This window comes from Schistocerca gregaria, chromosome 2 (assembly GCF_023897955.1).
Source record: "Schistocerca gregaria isolate iqSchGreg1 chromosome 2, iqSchGreg1.2, whole genome shotgun sequence".
Lineage (NCBI taxonomy): Eukaryota > Metazoa > Arthropoda > Insecta > Orthoptera > Acrididae > Schistocerca > Schistocerca gregaria.
This window is the reverse complement of record NC_064921.1, coordinates 83,532,550-83,553,678: the sequence shown is the minus strand read 5'-3', so window position 1 is coordinate 83,553,678 and position 21,129 is coordinate 83,532,550. Positions and strand designations below refer to the sequence as shown.

Here is a 21,129-nt window from a genome sequence, read left to right as displayed (position 1 = left end):
ACTGATACTCAATTCCGTAATACAGTTTCAACCAAGCACAGCACAACGCTGAAAACATGAAAACCTGTAAGAGCAGTAGGTACACAGGAGCACTGCTCAGCTTTTCCCAGAGGATGCTACTCTCAGATAAAGAGGTCAGCACAGGAGTGAAATCAGTGGCGGAACGTATCAAACCAGCCAGAAGACTGATGGCTCAAAAAAATAAATAAAAATAAACAAAAGTTGTCAGTGTTCTGGCTACACTTTCTCATATCTGTCCTAAGTATGGAATACACCACTTTCTGCGGACATTGTAAGGAGCAGCAGAAGGACCATAGGTGACAGGCATACAACTTTCAACTTTTATTTTATTTCAAATAGTTCAAATGGCTCTGAGCACTATGCGACTTAACATCTGAAATCATCAGTCCCCTAGAACTTAGAACTACTTAAACCTAACTAACCTAAGGACATCACACACATCCATGCCCGAGGCTGGATTCGAACCTGCGACCGTAGCAGTCGCGCGGTTCCGGACTGAGGCGCCTAGAACCGCTCGGTCACTGTGGCCGTCCGCACGGATGTAAACACACCTTAGTTGCCGTCAAAGGACGCTGAATTCACGTGACCTCGCTGCTGCGATTCCGATTGTTCGGCGCGTCCTTTCTAAGGAGTCGCACTGAGAGTTTCGTCCGAGGCTCGGTGAATCTTCGGACTCACATCAACCTTAGTACAGAAGATTTGCAATAATGAGAAATTTCACCGGAATAGCATCTCGCTACTAAAAATTTCTGTTGTAAGTGGCTTATTGAATCGTCGTTCAAGACATTGTTGCTATCAAGAACATTACTCTCGCAGTATATAACTCAGCACCAGAAAGACCTACAGCACTTCAAAGTTACGTATACATCGATTATTAATTTTACATATCTCTTGGTGTTGTGGTCTTCTTCCTTACGCATTTCTGATGCAGCTCTCCATGCTACTCTATGCCATCAAAGATTGCTCATCTGCCGCGCGGTCTAAGGCGCTGCAGTCATGGACTATGCGGCTGGTCCCGGCGGAGGTTCCTGTCCTCCCTCGGGCGTGGGTATGTGTGTGTTTGTCCTTAGGATAATTTAGGTTAAGTAGTGTGTAAGCTTCGGGACATGATGACCTTAGCAGTTAAGTCCCATAAGATTTCACACACATTTGAACCTTTTTTTAAGGCTTTTGTACCCCTGAATCTTCTTACTGCTTTTATCTCTTGGTCTCTCTCTACCATTTACCCCATTCCCCCTTTCCCTCCAGCACTACACTGATGTTCTCTTGATGTCTTAGGATGTGTCCTACCAACCGACCCCTTCTTCCAGTCAGGTTACCTGTTAGTTACCTGACTGGAAGGAGGTTACGCGACCTACCCACCTAATCACCAGCATTCTTCTGCAACACCACATTTCATAAATTTCTATTCTCTTCTTGTCCTAAGTGTTTATCGTCCATGTTTCACTTCCATGCATGGCTATACCAGATACAAATACTTACAGAAAAGACTTCCTGACACTTAGATCCATATTCGGTGTCAACAAATTTCTCTTCTCAGAAACGCTTTTCTTGCCATTGTCAGTTCATATTTTGTATCCTCTCTGCAGCGACCATCATCAGTTATTTTGCTGCCCAAATAGCTAAACTCTTCTAATGCTTTGAGTGTTTCATTTCCTGATCTAATTCCTTCGGCATCACCTGATTTCGTTCGACTTATTTCCATTATCCTCGTTTTGCTCCTGCTCCTGTTTACGTATTTATACTAATAACAGATCTATGAAACTGCCGTTTCCGTTTGTTTGACCTCACTTCTCCAAAACTACTAGACGAATCTTCATGTGGCTTTCACAGGTAACTTGAGCTTAGCTTTCGGCACCGTTTAGGCTTTATTTCATCAAGTTCAGATCACCGAAAGAAAGATATTATGATTTAAAATTTTATGTAAGACCCTCATACCTGTCTGTATCTCTATCTTAATAAGCTAATCTCTTTCATGGAATTTTCACAAGTAACTTGGGCGTAGCTTGGGACGCCGTCTAGGCTTTATTTTATCAAAATGGGATCACGGGAAAAAGATACTGTAATTGAAAGTTTTATCATACTAATGTTATAAACGGTAAAGTAACTGTTAACTTTTCACGACTAACCCGCTGAACCGATTTCCATTAAATTTGGTAAGAACATAGTTCGAACCCTGAGGAAGAAAATGCGCTCCTTCAGAAATCCCGTAATACAACATACTAATTGATTTGAAGACTGTTACACAAATCAGTGAAAAGTATTTACTGTTGGAAAAAGCTCTTTGACTTTTGATCTTTGTCACATTTGCGAAAATGCTTTTATTGGTTAATTTGTGCAGTGTCATACGATTCAATGTAATGAATACAATCCTCATAGAATCTTCAATGTATTTAATCCACAGTGTCACACTAATTATTACATAATGTTCACAATGTATAAAGTACAGCTACTTCAATAGCATGATGCATAGATCCATCCTCCTGTCCATGCACCTCTGCACGCTCTCTTTGGCAACAACGCTGTGTGTGCCAATGCATCAGCGTTGGTACGGCTTGGAGGGGTGGGGGGAATGGAGGGGGGGGATGGGGCACACATCTCGAGCTCCTGCATTTACCCAAACAGACAGACACATGAGGGCAGCTGACGTTACTGCACGTACAGTAGATTATTCGTTCACCATCAATCAGCATAACAAAGCAACTGATATGCAGGTGCAGCTATGGCTTTTTTAATATCTTACATTAAGGTGTCTGACTGTATTTATTGGCCACCTCAACTACTGACACACCAAAAACAATATATGGCCTCAATGATGACTGCTTTACTTTTTTGTGTAAGAACTGGACTTCAGCCATTGAGTGAGGCAGTAATTGTTGTGGCGTCTAATTCTGTTCGGAAATCTTCTTCAGACATTGTAACAGATATGAGACAGTGTGCTGCTGAATGGAAAGCTGCATGCTTATGTGATGTTGGGTGCTGTCAGGAAGAATGCATTGCTGTGTCTGTAGTTGTAGTTTTTCTATACCGTCTGAAACAATTTGTGTACCGATGTCAATGCTTAGATCTACTTAGTTTATGGGTTTGTTGTCAATCTGCATTGTGAGCTGCAGGTTTTTATGTTAACTATGTAAATTGTGAAATATTATTTGTTCAGTTGTCTTGTGATCGTAGTTCCTGTTTACATACACAGTACATCATCTACATAAGTGAGCCAGTCTCTGATATTTGCACTCAGAGTTTCTTTAGCCAAGAAACGTTTTTCGAAGTGATCGATGAAAAAAAGCTGCTATCCAAAAATTTCCCGACAATTTTAACATTCCGCCCAAACAGTCAGCAGTACAGAAATCCCATAGTTGTGTCTTTAAACTGTCACCTTGGTACATAGCATCTTTGTGAGTGGATCGGAGTGAACGTTGTTGCTGATTCCTTTACACCATGTTCTCTATGTCTGCGGACTTCAAAATGGCTACTTGGAAGGAACAATGGATCTGCATCAAGTTTTGTTTTAAGCTCCGCAAAACTGTAGCTCAAACCCACCACATACTAAATCATGCTATTGGTGAGCAAACAAGTACATTTGAGTGGTTTTAGAGATTTGAAGATTGCCATGAGTCTGTGGAGGATATGCGACTCAGACCAACCTCCATGATTCATAACTCCAGAAATGATGGAGCGAATCCATGAAGTGATCCACAAAGACAGAAGCCAGACAATCCATGCTGTTTGTGAAATCGCTGGAACTCCTTACGAAACAGATCAACGCATTTGAGCTGATGAGCTGAACATGGAAGGAACTGCAGATGAGTTCTTCCTTCGTCTTTTAAACGCCGACCATTGAGATCATCTGGGTCAGGCGTGCTCTAAACAGCGACCAGTGTTTAGTTATGGGTGTACGGTTGTGACACTGAGACAAAACAGCAGTCTTTGCAGTGGGAGACACCATCCTCTCTGTGGCCGAAAAATGCGAGTCAATTTTGCACCAACATCAAATCAGTGTTAATGACTTTTCCTTGACCTTCATGGGATTTTCGATTATTTCTTCCATGTAGTGAGTAAGAAGAAAGTTCCACTGTGATGCTCTGAGGAGACTGAGGAAAGGCGTTAAGTATAAACGACTTGAGCGATGGGAGAACGAAGAGAAGACACCATCGCTTAGCTGTCTAGCTCATGGCCAGGCACGACATGCCAAATGTCACCCATGCCGGGAGTGCAGCCCATTTGAGGCTCAGCCTGTCTTGGCTCTGCTCAGTCTTCCTCCGTAATACTCAGAATGGTGTGCCATTTCATTTAATATTGCGGGGTGTCATTTTTAGGTCAGCACAACTCTCTTCGGTTCGGCGCTCTTTACCCTTCGCTATTTTTTCATGTCGCTGCTTTTGCACAAAAAGAGGTAGTCTAGCGATATATCATCACAGGCCTTTAGTAATGATTGGGAATGACGGAAGAGACGGACGAAAATGATCACTATCTATTGTCCAATCGCATAATCTATGGATATTGCAAATTTGTTGTGAAACAACAATATCACGCAGAAAGAATTTAAAGATTTACTTCTCAAAGGAAAAGCAAAAAAATCAAAATGATCGACACATGGGATTCATTGTTCTGCACATCAAGAAGCACGTTGTCCTAAATTTCTAGAGATTGTGCATGTGACGAAACTGAACGCTAAAATTTGTGAAGTTGCTGCGCATTATTCCACTGATGTATTTGAAAGAAGAGTGTGGGGGCTTTTTATATTACTGAAAAGTACGCTGATTAAGTCAAGAGACGTGTCTGAAACTATTTTTCGATTTAAAACCAGTTGTTGTCGAATTTATGAAGGAAATAGGATTATAGGAACGAAAATTAGAGCATCTGTAATGGAATGCAGACATCGCATTTTAATTTGACTCGACTGCACACTGCCCACAGTAAGACACTGAAAGGTGTCGAACAATTTATTTCTGATTTGATTGAGTTGTATTTAAAAAGAAAATCACATTGTACAAGGGACAAATTCTGACACATACAGTCCAGTTCCCTAAGGGCAAGGCCGTTAAAGAAAATGGGAGGTCTGAAGAATTCATTGTGACTTCGAAAGGATTACACGAATAGTTTCCAAACGTTTTGAGAAAACTGCCAGTTTTAATAAGTTTTCGAGCTCTTTTCAATACCGTTTACCGTTTCAGTTGAATGCCCCACTGTGCGTGTGCAGATGCAACTGTCTGACCTACAACATAATTCCCATATTAAAGAAAAATCTTTTTGCATTAAAACTGTTGACCACGTCTACATTGATTTCCTAAGGTACATTTTTTATGTCTAGATAAAAACGTTGCAAAAGTGCCACAACATTTCAATCAACATATGAGTGGGAAATACTTTTTTTTCTTCTATTATGAAACTTAATAGGTCAGGATTGCTTGGCAACCTCAATATGAAAATGTATCGAATTCTCCGAATCTGTTCGTATGCCGACAGTCTGTACCAGATAAAAATTATATTACGTCTTCAGTTCGCCAGGTATAACGAACAGCACTGAGACTTTGTTTTGTTGGTGATCATTGTTGTTGTGATACGTGAAACATAAAACTAACTTGTATGTGGAGTGTCTGCACTGCCATTTAAATGCAGTACGTTACCCGTTCCCCCCTCCTCAGGACTAGACAGGCCGCCCCTTAGTCTAACTGCCTATGCAGCAACTGGAAATACACTACAGGCCATCAAAATTGCTACACCACGAAGATGACGTGCTACAGACACGAAATTTAACCTACAGGAAGAAGATGCTGTGATATGCAAATGATTAGCTTTTCAGAGCATTCACAAACGTTTGGCACCTACAACGTGCTGACATGAGGAAAGTTTCCAACTGATTTCTCATACACAAACAGCAGTTTACAGGCGTTGCCTGGTGAAACGTTGTTGTGGTGCCTCGCTGAAAGGAGGAGAAATGCGTACCATCACGTTTCCGACTTTGATAAAGGTCGGATTGTAGCCTATCGCGACTGCGGTTTATCGTATGGCGACATTGCTGCTCACTTTGGTCGAGATCCAATGACAGCAGAATATGGAATCGGTGGGATCAGGAGGGTAATACGGAACGCCGTGCTGGATCCCAATGACCTCGTGTCAATATCATTCGAGATGAGAGGCATCTTATCCACATGGCTATAACGGATCGTGGAGCCACGTCTAGATCTCTGAGTCAACAGACGGGGAACTTTGCAAGACAACAACCATCTGTACGAACAGTTCGACGACGTTTGCAGCAGCATGGACTATCAGCTTGGAGACCTTGGCTGCAGTTACCATAGTCGTTGCATCACAGACAGGAGCACCTGCGATGGTGTACTCAACGACGAACTAATGGCTCATTTTTTCGGATGAATCCAAGTTCTGTTTACAGCATCATGATGATCGCATGTGTGTTTGGCGACATCGCGATGAACGCACATTGGAAGCGTGTATTCATCATCGCCATAATGGCGTTATCACCCGGCGTGATGAAATGGGGTGCCATTGGTTACACGTCTCGGTCACCTCTTGTCGGCACTGATGGCAATTTGAACAGTGAACGTTACATTTCAGATGTGTTACGACTCATGGCTCTACCCTTCATTCGATCCCTGTGAAATCCTACATTTCAGCAGGATAATGCACTACCGCATGTTGCAGGTCCCGTAGAGGCCTTTCTGGATACAGAAAATGTTCGACTGCTACCCTAGTGAGCACATTCTCCAGACCCCTCACCAACTGGAAACGTCTGGTCAATGGTGGCCGAGCAACTGGCTCATCACAATACGCCAGTCACTACTCTTGATGAACTGTGTTATCGTGTTGAAGCTACATGGGCAGCTGTACCTGTACACGCCAACCAAGCTCTGTTTGACTCAATGCCCAGGCGTATCGACGCCGTTATTATGGCCAGAGGTGGTTATTCTGGATACTGATTTCTCAGGATCTATCAGGAACTACGCACCCAAATTGCGTGAAAATGTAATCACATGTCAGGTCTAGTATAATATATTTGTCCAATGAACACCCATTTATGATCTGCATTTCTTCTTGGTGTAGCAATTTTAATGGCCGGTAGTGTAGATTTATGCTACGTCTGAGTGGCCAGTCTCAAGATACGCACGATGTCCCAGTAAATTCCTGAAACACCAAGACATGGCGGTATGGTCTACCTGCCAAATGCCAATTACAAAGAAAACAATGACGTCACCAGAAGTGCTGCGACATAGCGGACGCGAGCAGTGTTGCCAGAACTCACCCCGACACGGATGTTGCTCTTCCTAGCGACCAGGTCGAGACGCAGTCCGTCGAGCAGCGCCTTGACAGCGTATTTGCTGGCGGAGTACATGGCGTACAGCTCGTCGAATGTGGGAATGTGGCACGCCACACTGCACAAAAATTTTCACTCGGTTTTATTTTTTTACTTGGGCCTGTAATATCATAATCACATTTTTTATTTTTTCCGAAGTTACATTTTGTAAAATGATCGTAATGCTATTAGAGGACAGTTTAAGTTGGAGAATACATTCGTAATATTACATGGATAATTCTCTGTAAGTCAATGCTATTGGATCCCCTGGTCAAAAGTTGGCTAGACATCTCGCCTCCTTGTTACAATCGTACATCGAAAAAACTAATCATCATATTAAAAATCCTGTGTTCTTTATCGAAACATTGAAAGGGATTACTGTCAGCCCAAGTCATATCCTTGTCATTTTTGATGTGGTATCCTGCTCACCATGGTTCTGATTAACGAAACTCTTTTTTAAATAGCTGATATGTTTCCCACTGATATATAGTAGTAGCTTTGTTTTGACATTGTCTATCCACGAGTTAGTTTCAATATAATGATGCGTTCTATGAACAAATTGAATGAGTGGCAATGGGGAGCCCTCTAAGTCCAGCTGTAGCTAATCTTTTGTGGAATTTTTTTTAACGGTGGGCACTGCAGTCAGCTAAGTCCCCTAAAATGGTATTGGTATGTAGATGACACTTTGCTGATATGGAATCTCGGTGAAGAGGAACTGAATGGTTTCTTGGTGCATTGAAATAGTATTAGTGCAAAGACACAATTTACTGTGGAGACAGACACTAATGTACAACTTAACTGGCAGAAGGGACTTTAGGTCATAAGGTATATAGGAAAGATACACATACCGATCGTTTCCTTCATAGGGATTCGAACCATCATCCCAGGCAGAAAAGAGGTGTTATTAAAACATTAATGGACAGGGTCAATAAAATCTGTGAGCCAGTTTATTTCCGAAAGGAACTAAATCATTTGCGAACAGCTTTTAAGGAAAATGGATACATTGATAATGACATACATCGAGCGCTCCATCTCAGAAGAAAGGTGCCCGAAAACACGCAACAACAACAACCATCCGCTGGGAAAGTTGTTCTTCCATTTATCAACAATATTACGGACCGTATTGGGAAAGTTCCGGCCAAGCTTCGAGTTGAAACAATTTTTAGACCCACCAAGAAGATCAGTGAATGTTTACGATCGGCGAAAGAAGCACGACATCCTTTTGCAACCCCTGCGATATATAAAATTCCATGTAGCAATGGGAAGATTTATATTGGAAAAACGAAAAGAAGTGTTAATACCCGTCCAACTGAACACAAAAGGAACTGTTGCCTCGGTCACACCGACAAACCGGCTGTAGTGGAACGTTTTTTTTTTTAAGACAGTGATCATGAAATAAAATTTATTGAAACGAATGTGCTAGCTAAGACTTCGCATTATTGTGCACAGTGCACAGAGAAGCCATAGAGAGTTATAAACACTACAATAATTTTAACAGAGAAGGAGAAAGCTTAAAGTGTACACCTTTTGTAAGAGACTCTGTGTGGCTGGTCAGACTCGTTGTAGGAGCTGAATAGCTAGCAGTAGTGGAGGCTGAAAGTTTATATTTAGCAGGTTAGAGGTCTGAAGTGTTAGCGCAAGCGGACGATCTGGACGTGTGTCCGTCATGGAAATGTATTATTGTTCATGATTGTTTAATTTTTGGAGCTGGATGTCACGGACGATTATATAATGTTTTGGACTGGGTATCACATTATTAATGTAAAATTTGCTTAATACATTGTCTGCTCTGCAACAGAATCTTTCCTTTGCTAACCACTTGCCTATCACTAGTTAGAGCCTACAGTAGTTAGAATCTTTTATTTAGCTGGCTGTATTGGTGCTTGCTGTGTCACTGTAGTTCGTGTAATGAATATTTTTTTGTGAGGTAAGTGTCTAATGAAATTTATAAATTATTGTTAGGATTTCTTCTAATTCAGGGACATTCTTTTGTGTTAATTATTTGAGCAGTCTGATTGCATATCATTGTATATTGTGGATCATAAATGAATAGAATAACTTTGAGCTGCATTTGTCAGGAATAAATCTATATGTCAGATATGTAATGATAAAGACATCAAAGTGACAGTACTTTAAGTTTCACTCAGCAGTTTCAAAATTAAATTAAGAAGTTTCACCTTCCCTGTTATTTCAGTCCACGTAAAATCGATTTTAAATAAAGAAGTTTCAAAAGTTAGATAAGATGTGGCGGTCAACTTTGTATCAACGATGAGACGATCGTTTACCAGTCAACTTTGTATCAACGATGTGAGAATCGATTACCTTTGATCGACAATAATGACGTTAGCCAGAGACAGATTCACTTTCAACAGCAGGTGACGAGTGATGGCACCCTCTATGCGCTGTATATAAAGGAGACCTCCACGGCCCAGCCAGTCGTTGGCTCGGAAGATGTTGCCCGCAGTTGGCAACAAAACGTCAGTAGGGAGAATTTGTACTGTTCGACCACGGCGTCCTAACCCGGAAGTTTTAATTAACGAATTCTTTGTAACTCCCCTTTGCTTACTCTTGTATTGACTAACTCTGTTTTATCAAGCTGTTTGTCGTAATTCGCCTTACGATCTGCTCCAAGGACAATTTACTCTTCTACACTGGCCGACAGAAAAAGGTGAAGTACCCAGAAGACATGGTCAACTGTCAGCGTAATTTCGTGAGCGTATCCACCGTCTGTGGGTATGGAAATAATTAGCTTCGCAGTCCTCTTTGATAGAATGGCTATCTGTGTGCATTAGTGTTGGTTGTGTTTAATGTTGTTACCTTGTGTGGCAGAGTATACAAGGTACGTGAACAGCGTCTGATGTTGAGTGATCGCTCTGAAGGACACGGGAATGCTGCATATTCGTGTGAGGCAGCGTTATCTGCATCTGACAAAGACTGAAACGAACAGCACTGTGGGTCAAAATTTGGTCGTCTGGCCAAATGTGTAATATCCAAATTCGGATGTGACTGCGGTCCAACATTTAATTGCTTGGGAACGTTAGCGTACGCATGATCACTGTCAAGGTTCCACCACAAGAGGGGATCGCCTTATTGTGGACCAAGCATACCGTAACCCATTCACATTTGGATCTGCAATGCGAGAACAAGTAATGGACTTCGTGCAAAATTCTGTCAACCAACACCTTTGGTGGGACACTAGTAACAGCCGCATTATGCACTTACTGTCAGATGCGTGACCATTAACACAACATAAACAGCTACTTCTGGTGTGTTGCCGTGATTGAGAGGCACGATCTGACCATGGCGTAAAAATTTGTTCAACGACATGGTTTTGCACTGCCACGAGTGATCGCGTCGGCGAGTATGGTGTCGACCTTTGGAGCGGTCGCATTCTGCTGGTGTTACTGAAAGGTACAGTGGTGTGACCTGTACGCTTTACCGGTGTAATAAGTCTTGAAAGTCCCTTCATGTTTGCTGCTAGGATCCTAAAATCTTCTCGATTCAATATTTCGGCGATCCAACTGTTCATCATCTTCAGGAGACCGCTGCTGCTGCTGCTGACACAGATGAGAACTGATGCCAGAGCTGCAAACAACGTCCTACATAGGCCTCCATACCGTACACGGCGCATGCGAAGCCCATCACAGCCTGTGCCTTTAAAGTCTGGGTAGGTGGCGCCGCCGTTAGTAGAACATCGTCGGGCTATGGAGTTTGGACCACACCCGGAGGTGTATGAAGAGGATCATAGATCTGTCGCCTTTATTACTTATGCTGGAGGCATATCGTTTAAGATTGATAGTATTTTAAGGCGTTTTAACATTAAGAAAGTGTTCCATCCACCCTTCCAAGATTAGGGCACCACTCGGCTCCGTGACAGATGACGTTAGGCTTAGGAAGCCTGGCACGTACAAAATTCCGTGTCACTGTGGGAAGGCCTACATCGATCGTTCAGTTCCACAGGTGCGTGGAAGACTGCTGTAATACGAGGCAGCCGGTAAAATCGGCGGTAGCTGAACATTGCTTAAACGATACAAATGGGATGAAATTTGACTAAACTGTAATACTTGCCAACACTTCTCAGCGTGAGTCAGCAGCACTGTTTTCCTGAAGTTGGCGAACAGCTGAGCTGGATAGCCGAAATATTGAACCGAGGAGGTTTTAGGATCTGGCCGCAAATCGGAGGATACTTTAAAGGTACAGTGGTGTTACTCCTGGCGTCACGGTCTGAGAAGCCAACGAGTATGATTTCAGGTGGTAGATAGTAGTGACTGAGGGAACTCTGGCGGCACAAAAGTACCTCATGGACGTCCTGCGTCCTCGTCTGTTGCCTCCTACGCGACAGTACCGTGGTGCCATTTTTACTGAGGACAATCCACGTCAACAAATGGCACACGTCTCTATGATATTTGTGATGCTGAGGTACTCCAGTGACCTGCAAGATTCCCAGAGCTGTCTCCAGTAGGGCGTGTGTTAGACCTTCTCAGACGTCAACTCCACTACAGTGCTAGTATCAAGGGCCAGAACGACAGCTGTGGGGCCAGTTCGACTCAGGAGAGAATACAACGGCCTGACGACACACTTCCCAACACAATCAGTGCAGCATCGAGGCCAGAGAGGGTGCAACGTCATACTCACGAGTCCGTTCATGCTGCCAAGTTCTTTGTAAAGGTCACTCGATTTTGTCTTCACTGAAATAACATCACATTCACTCTCAACGCACGTAGTGCCATTTCGTTTCCTCCTCCCTTTCTGGTTGCTTCACTATATCTATCAGGCAGTGTAAATGAAGTGACTGAATTCTGTTACCGTGGAGGCAAAGTAAAACGTGATAGACGAAGCAAAGAGGAGATCAAAAGCAAACTAGAACAGACTAAGTGGGCAATCCCAGCCAAAAGAAGTCTACGTCTATCGAGCCTCAGTCTTAATTTGAGGAAGAAATTTTGGAGGACAGCCTGCTATGGAAGTGAATCATGCGCGGTAAGAAAACTGGGGAAAAAAAGAGATTCGACGTGGTTGAGTTGTAGTCCTGTAGAAAGATGATGAAAATTAGGTAGAATCGCGTGATAAAGAAAGAGTAATTTCTCTGCAGAGAAGGAGCATATCGTGAACACCGATAAGAAGAAGGGGCAGCAGGATGATAACACATATGTCAAGGGATCAGAGAATAGCTTCCATGGTACTAAAGTGAGCTGCAGAGAATAAAAACTATAGGGGGAGACAAAAATTGGAATATTTCTACTAATAAGTGAGGACGTCGATTGCAAATGCTACTCGCAACCGGCCGCTGTGGTCGAGCGGTTCTAGACGCTTGAGTCTGGAACTGCGTGACCGCTAAGGTCACAGGTTCGAATCCTTCCTCGGGCCTGGATGTGTGTGATGGCTTTAGGTTAGTTAGGTTTAAGTAGTTCTAAGTTCTAGGGGACTGATGACCTCAGGTGTTAAGTGCCATGGTGCTCAGAGTCATTTGAACCATTTGCTACTCTGATACGAAGAGGTTGTTATAGGAGAGGAATTCGTGGGCCAGACCACATCGAATGTTACACACCTGTCTGAACAGACGATAATGTATTCACATAAGAAGCTAGCAGCTGTAGAGATGTGTGAATTCCTCAGGGAGAAAACTGCTGAGGTCATCGGTCTCTGGACTTATACACTCCTTAAACTAATTTGTGCTAAGAACAACACACACACACACACACACACACACACACACACACACACACACACACGCCCGAAGGAGGACTTGACCCTGTGGCGAAAGGGGCCACGCAATCAGTGGCATGGTCATACAATAAAGACTTTCACGACCGCATGTTTCAGTTGCTAAGAATTCTTCCGGGTTGTATGTCCGTGGTCCATGGAACTCTTCAATCCCTGACGTTTCGTCCAAGGCTACGTTGAACATCTTCGGAGGTGCTTCTAGTTGTGCTGTGTCTTGCCGACAGTCAGCAAGACACAGCACAACCAGAAGCACCTCCGAAGATGTCCAACGTAGCCTTGGACGGAACGTCAGGGATTGAAGAGTTCCATGGACCACGGACATACAACCCGGAAGAATTCTCAGCAGCCATGACATGGTGCCTCGAACAGCGAGGCCACTCCGCGTGGCAGCAGGTGTACGATAGTGTGATTTGCACTATTACATTATCGCTAGAACTTTATAATAGAGTGATAACCACAAGAACTTGTCTTGTTGGGTCCTTATGTCATGTCCACACAGCGACATCAGAAACTTCTCACCACTATCGCTAGCTCCAAATGGAATCCCAGTTAGGTTTTACAGAAATTAGCCAACAGCATTGGCCCCTTAGTTAACTCGCATTTATCTTGAGTCTATCGGCCAGTGCAAAGTCCCTAAAGACTGCGAAAAAGTAGGGCGACTCCTGTATAAAACAAAGAGTAAAAACAGACCTGCAAAATTACAGATCAAGCCCCATACCACCTGTTCAATGAAGAACTCTTGAACGTATCATAAGCTAGAATAAAATAAATTTCCTTGGGATAGAAATCTTTTCTTCACAAATCAGTATAGTTTTACAAAGCATCAACCGTGTGAAACTCAGCTTTCGGAAAGCTTTTGACACAGTGCCCCATACAGAATAGGTTCCCAGATTTGTAAGTGACTCAAAGACTTCTTAATCAATTGAACACAGGACGTTGCCCCAGACAGTGAGTGTTCGTTACAGATAAGGATATCTTCAGGAGTGCCCCAGAGAAGTGCGACATAAGTATTGTTGTTCTCAGTATAGAAAGACGATCTGCTGGATAGGGTGAGCAGCAGTCTGTACGTGTTTGCTGATGATGCCTTATTATATGGGAAAGTGACGTCGGTGAGTGGCTGTAGAAGGATACAGAGTGAATTAAACACAACATTTGTTTGGTGTGATAAATGACAACTTGCCCTAAATGTGGAAAAATATAAGCTACTGCAGACCAGTAGCAAAAACAATCCCATAACGTTCAAATACGGTATTAGTGTTGCGTTGCTTTACACAGTCACATCAGTCAAATGTCTAGGTGTAAAGTTGAGAAGCGATGTGAAATGGAACGAGCATGTAAAGTCTGTAGCAAGTAAGGCAAATGGTCGACTTGGTATTATTGGGAGAATTCTAATAAATGTGTGTCTCACCTGTAAAGGAGACCGCGTATAGAACACTAGTGCTACCCTATCTTGAGTTCTGCTCGAGTGTTTGGGATCGCTACTGTTGACAGCAACCTGCAACACACTCGCATCCTGCAGGTTGTCCATATTTCAGGCTTCACCAGCCACAAGACATACTCGCCTGTTGGCGGACACCGTTCTACATTCATCATATGTTGGTAAACGTTCTGGACATCACTCCAACGTGTTGTCCACGAGGTCTCTGACAGCAGCCACGAGGGACACTAGGTCTGTTGCCAGGGGAGCGCGCTTCCACAACTGCACCACTGTGGTCACAGGCACTATTTTCGTACAGAATCTCACATGCCTATTGGCAGGCCTCACGTGTCTGTGAGCAGCGACATTTTAAGGAGAGCACATAACTGTGGAATGGTACTTCAAAATCAGCTATTGAACCAGTTATTCCTTCGAGGTCCGTGGGCCAGATGCCAACAACAGTAGTAGTCGATCAATTTGAATTCTAACTAAGGCACCCTCGTCGCACTGTCGCCGTAGTGTGTTTAACTTCTAGCCCCTACTGAGCTTAGGTCAGAATTTACTTCTTTGGAGTTTAACTTTACGCCAGCTAAGTACATGTTGCCTCCCTTTGCCGAGACCATGCCTACCTGTGTGATTAACTCCAGAACATTCCAAATTAGTCGCAGCTTGCAGCCACTTTCTTGCTCATTTTGGCCTTTGGCGACTTAATCATTATTTGTCTCCCTTGTTCGGACTAAAATTGCCAAACGAACTTCCACTTACATGTAACATAAAACCTCGCGAAGGAGGCTTGTGTTCTTGAACATTTAATAAACTTGTTCAACTCTGTTAAAGTGAACAGTGTTCTCATTGCAACTCAACAGGCGTGCAATGTATCACCATCAGGTCGGATTAAAGTACCACTCAAAGCAATTCACAGACGTGTTGCTACATTTGGTTTGATCAGCACTCGAGCATTATGGTGATGCTCAGTGAATTCAAATGGAAATCACTAGATGGAAGACAAGGTCCTTTTTGCGAAACACTATTGAGAATTATATGACATATCCCCATCAAGGCATACCAGTCACATGAATGCTTGGTATCTGTTCTTTCGGATATGTCCAAAAGGACAGACACCAAGCATTCATGTAACTGATAGGCCCCGATGCGCTTCGGGTCTACAAACATCAGTGCAGATGCACATTTACGTTGGACCTCCAGCGTGAACCTAAAATTAGAGGGCAAGGAGGATGTGGACGGGGCTGCAGATAAGTCGTATCTCTGGGTGGAGTGTGGGCTAGCTGAAGAGCTAGAATGTGCTACCTGCTGAACTGAACTCAGCTACATATACTTGGAAGTGATGATGATGATGAGGTTCCGTACACCGAAGAACGTGGGACGATACGGGAGACCTGCACTGTCTACTAGGCAAGGTCATAGCGAAGGGGTTTGTCATTGCCTTCCTCCGACCGTATTGGAGATAAATGATGATGATGAAGACGACACAACAACATCCAGTCATCTCGAGGCAGGGAAAGTCCTTGACTCCGCGCGGAATCGAACCCGGGACCCCGTGCTTGGGAAGCGAGAATACTACCGCAAGACCACGAGCTGCGCCGCTAAAAAAATCCCTTGCACACAGGATGGCATAAGGACGGCCACGATCGGACACCAACGAAGTGTCGACTACCTTGTTCATTGCATGCTAAGGAGGATCTAAGCGAGCTCCAAAGTACGAGTTGGACCAATACGGTATTCATGTTGCCTACTATCAGGTTTTTTTATCACAGACATTCAGAGCTGTGAACTATCGACGATACTGCATTTATTTTGGTTATTGTGTTGTTTTCAACTCCCAGTAACGGCAATACTTTTCGCTGTTCAGTCACATTAATGTGACCACCTGTCAAAATCCTGAATAACCACCATTTGTAGCGAGGGCCTGTAGGAAAGGCATCAGTGAGGTTCTGGAAGGTACCGACAGGGATGGGGAGCCGTTCCAACTCTAGTCTCATGGTCAATGGGGCTAGGTTTCTCCGTTGAGGATCTATGGCGTGAGCAGCTCGATCGAGATTGTCACATACATTCTCGATTGGGTTTAAATCCGACGTGTTTTGTGGCCAGGAAAGTACGATAAACACATCCTGGTGCTCTCCAAACCGCCCATATACGTTGCGTGCTGTGTTACACATTGCATTGTCCTGCTGGCAGATGCCATCGTGCTGAGGAAAACAAACTGAATGTAGAGGTGTACATGACCCACAAGGCTAGATCCATGTTTGTGCTAGCCCAGTGTGCATTTCATAATAACGACATCACCCAGGGAATGCCACGAAAATACTCCGCAGACCACAAGGTTCGCTCCTCCTGTCCTCTTACTTTCTCACGTTTCAGCCGTACACACCGCAGCAGTCCTTGAAATGGCCACCTTTCGCCACTCAGCAATCAGCGTGGGTGAATGAACCAGGTGCCTCCTGTGGAGGGCCATACACACCAATGTTCACTAAACGGTCATTGAGGATGTACTATCGGTAGCCTCTTGGTTCATCTGGTCCGTCAGTTGTTCAGCAACTGCCCGTCTACTAACCTGCACACATTTCTGCAGCCGTCATTCATCCCTGACATCTATGGCTTCTACAGTGCAACACAGTTCTCTTGGTGCCGGGTTAAGATAGCGCCATTTTGCTGTGAACGGTATACTTTAACCATAGCGGCACACGAACAGATTTCAAACTTAGCTGTTCCGGAAATGCTTCCACCCTTGGTCCATAAGCTGCGGTAAATCCTGTTACGTTATGTTGTGACGTGGCAGCTGCAGTGAAATTCTACTGTGCAGGAGCCTTTGTCTTCACTTATAGAATGTCTACCCACACTTCTTTCAGCTACTTCTTCCATAAATTTTAATAAACCTCTGATCATTGACTGCATTTCAAAGAAAACAGGACATACAATTTTTTTTATTTAAAACATACTGGCTTCAGTATCTCGGTAAGCACAGAAAGGATATGCGATGACAGTGCACAAAAACACTTGACCTCTGAAAAGACCAAAAGCTTGTGCTCAATCACAACTCTAAATCTGACCTTTCCATCTTTACCTAACGAACCAGCCAAGCACCTCTGTCACGTAGCTTTATTTATGTCCACTAGTGGCTCCCTGGTACTTTGCAGACATCGGGGACGCAGATTCAGCTCGCAGTTTTGAGCTTTGCTGCAGTGTGCACTACACTGGAGAGTGAAACATCAATTCTGTAAATATTTTTACGCTCTATTGCATGCCAAAAAAGTAGGAATTATCGTCTTCTACAGAACAGTTTGGATATGGAATTTGAACTGAAACGATCTAGAAGGAAGAGTTTTAGATGCATACGTCCACGGGAATGTAAACCCACCTGTTGATGTGGATGATGAAGCCGTCGTCGACTCCTCTCTTCAGCATGTCCTGCACGGCCTCCCTGGTGCAGATGCTCAGACCCAACACGTTCACGTCCAGGATTCGCTTCCAGTCCTCCGTCTTTCCAGCTGTCAACATATCAGAGTGTCAAGAATAGTAACGAATTCACAAATTTTGTTCATACTCGACCGTGTGTAATTTCATGACTGCGTTGGTGCCTTTCTTTACAATGAAAACTACTGCTGCAGCCACAGTCTGTTCAGGATATTGTGGTCGATGCGCAGCGCCTAATTTTCGTACAAAGCGCTAGGCGTGTTCTTTCTTTTGTTCGCAATGGAAGGCCGACATTGTCCTCAACTTTCGATAAATCGGTAATGACAGAATCGAAGCGCATGCCCTGCAATTTTTCTCAAAGAACCTATCCGGTAAAAAAGTTTCATTTTTGCTTTACTTATAGCTTACTTACAGCTTTATATGTCAGGTTCATTACGAGGTACCCATCATTTCGTTAGATGACACAGTTATTGTGATATTTACGTGGAAGTGAGACATTGCGCGAACTTCGAAAAATTTAGCAATGAAAAATAGGAGTCGCTATGATTTGCATTTGCTGTCCCTAGTTCGTTGTCTTGCTGTAGCGTTCTCGCTTCCCGCGCAGGGGGTCCCGCGTTCGATTCCCGGCGGAGTCAGGGATTTTCTCCGCCGCCTGATGACTGGGTGTTGCGTGTCCTTCATGATCACTGACTCGCAAGTCGCAGAAGTAAAGTCAACTAAAAAGAACTTGCAATACGGCGGCCGAACTCCCCGCATGGGGTCTCCCAGCCAACAATGCCATACGATCATTTCATTTTTTTTTTTTTTTTTTTTTGCGTTTGCTCCATATTTACATAACATGTTGCTGTGTACGAAATTTAGCTAATATATTGAATTTTTCTTTAGACTTGGGTGGAGGTCTGTATTTGTCACCAGTCTTGAGAAAAATGATCTCATGTAGCACATTCATCTGCGATCTCCCCACGTCAGCGATAAAGCCAGAGCGAAATATCCAGAACATTCCTCATATTTCATAAACGGCTGAGATATCAAAATGAGATTATGGCTAATGATAGCACACCAAGAGGAGAATAGCTTTTCGTATCAATATTACGCAAAACTTTATTATCTACCATATCATTCTACTGACTACAGACTTTTTAGATGAAAGAATGTCATTTTTTAGAGCCATCGACAGCTGGTGAAACGAGAAATGCTATGGGTTCTGGAACAACACACGTGTAGAGGTTACACGTTTATTTTGTACTTTTCTTCAGTTCCTCACTTAATAAACTTAATAAACAACTGTTTCAGAATTCTCTCACAGCTGCATCTGTATAACATCTTAGTGAAGTAAGACTGTATAAACAGCAAAGTGATTTAGCAAAAGATACAAATTTTAACAAGGCAACAAGAAAAATGTATAAGTTTCACTTAAAATTCGCCAATCATGACACTTCTCTGAAAGTTACAAACAGTCAATAAGCCAGGCGAAATTAAATTGCTGCATTTTCGGCGGAATTTTTTTAGATACTAATCCAAGCAGAGGTGACAGATTTTTTTGGATGGTCACTGTGCGATGTTGATGAAAAATGTGAGGGTAGGCTTCAGCTTACAACAGCACTTCCCCTTCAGCACTCTGCATTTCCCCTACAGTGCCTGCACACAACCCCCTCCACTATCGCTCTCCCCGCACGTGACCTGCCATCTGCGCATCTATCAGCCATAGTATTCTGTATGGACTCTATCAGAAGGAATGAGGCAGGAAGATTTGAATCAAAGGCGTGTAAATCTTATAATATATGCATCAATTGGCAAAAATGTATCAATGGCTGAGAGCATACCTATAGACATCGTAGGTCTGGTAGTTTGGCCACAAGTGGCGACAACTATGCCGTGTGGCCACAGCCCATAAAATAAGCCACCTAGGGGACTATAAAAACGGCTATGTAACTTTCTGCAGAGCAGAAAATCCAATTCCCTTTGGGCCGCTGCATCAAGCAAATAATCGCCAGTTACGTTACGTGGACTCACAGTCCACTGCCGTTGGACTCTGCCGAATCCGCCGTTGCGTCCTGTTGTACTGCTGCCGGACTCTGTCGGCAGAGACCAGTAATAGGTGGTGTGCTCCGAAACATTTCCTCTGGACGTCTGCTGTCCACCCCACGCAGCTCTGAGGCTGCTATCAGTTTGCTAATATTTTTGCTTATATAGCCAATGCCGTGACGAGATATGTGGTACATTAAATCTCAAGTGAAGCCTACGTCCACTGACTGAATTTTCAAATGTTTTTTATTCCAGTCTTTGATCACAATATGAATTCTTTAGACGATGACCGGTTTGTCCGTAATGACAATCCTCAGATCTTTTTTACACCATGTCCTAAAGTGATAAGTCAGTTGCAATAATGACTGAGTGGACGATGCGACCTATTCTACACCTTATTTTAGATCTATATGACGATGCTATGCCGATTATATTTATATGTTTTGACGATGCCATTAGGCTTTATCACTTTAGGACATGGTGTAAAAAAGATCTGAGGATGGTCATTACGGACTGAAACCAGTCATCGTCTAAAGAATTCATATTGTGATCAAAGACTGGAATAAAAAACATTTGACACTATTGGATCACTGTATACGCGACCATGTCACAGTTGGTGAGTGAATATTTCTTAATAACTTATAAGTCAAAAATTCTAATTAGACAGTTCTTTTTAAAATAAAGGCTTAAAAATACTTCGCAAACATTATGAACAATCATTTTTCCAGACGCTTTAATAACACAAGAGCTCATCTGTTACGTTCTGTAATCATTTATGTATAAAATTTCATTCGATTTTACTAATTAACGCTCTGGCAAGTACAGTCAAGATACTCCGCATAAATAAACAATGGCTGAGAATAAGAAGACTATCAAGACATGTGTACTTTACCCTGTACATACACAATGTGATCAAAAGTATCTGGACACCCCCAAAAACATACGTTTTTCGTATTAGTTGGATTGTGCTGCCACCTACTGCCAGGTACTCCACATCTGCCACTTCGGCAGTCATTAGACATCGTGAGAGAGCAGAATGGGGCGCTCCACGGAACTCAAGGACTTCGAATGTGTCAGATGTTTGAGTGTCACTTGTGTCACACGTCTGTATGCCAGATTTCCACACTGCTAAACATCCCTAGATTCACTGTTTCCGATGTGATAGTGAAGTGGAAATGTGAAGGGACACGTACAGCACAAA

General features: G+C 43.2%; 1 protein-coding gene across 1 annotated transcript in view; it reads right to left on the bottom strand.

The window, feature by feature from the left end:
- LOC126336360 (dehydrogenase/reductase SDR family member 11-like) overlaps positions 1-21,129 on the bottom strand; it is a 61,405-nt gene that overhangs the window by 10,278 nt on the left and 29,998 nt on the right. The window contains exons 3-4 of the mRNA XM_049999954.1: positions 17,848-17,977; positions 7,283-7,412 (exon numbers count right to left, since the gene is read on the bottom strand). Of these exons, the coding sequence (XP_049855911.1) occupies positions 7,283-7,412; positions 17,848-17,977 (260 nt within the window). The remainder of the gene's footprint in view (positions 1-7,282; positions 7,413-17,847; positions 17,978-21,129) is intronic.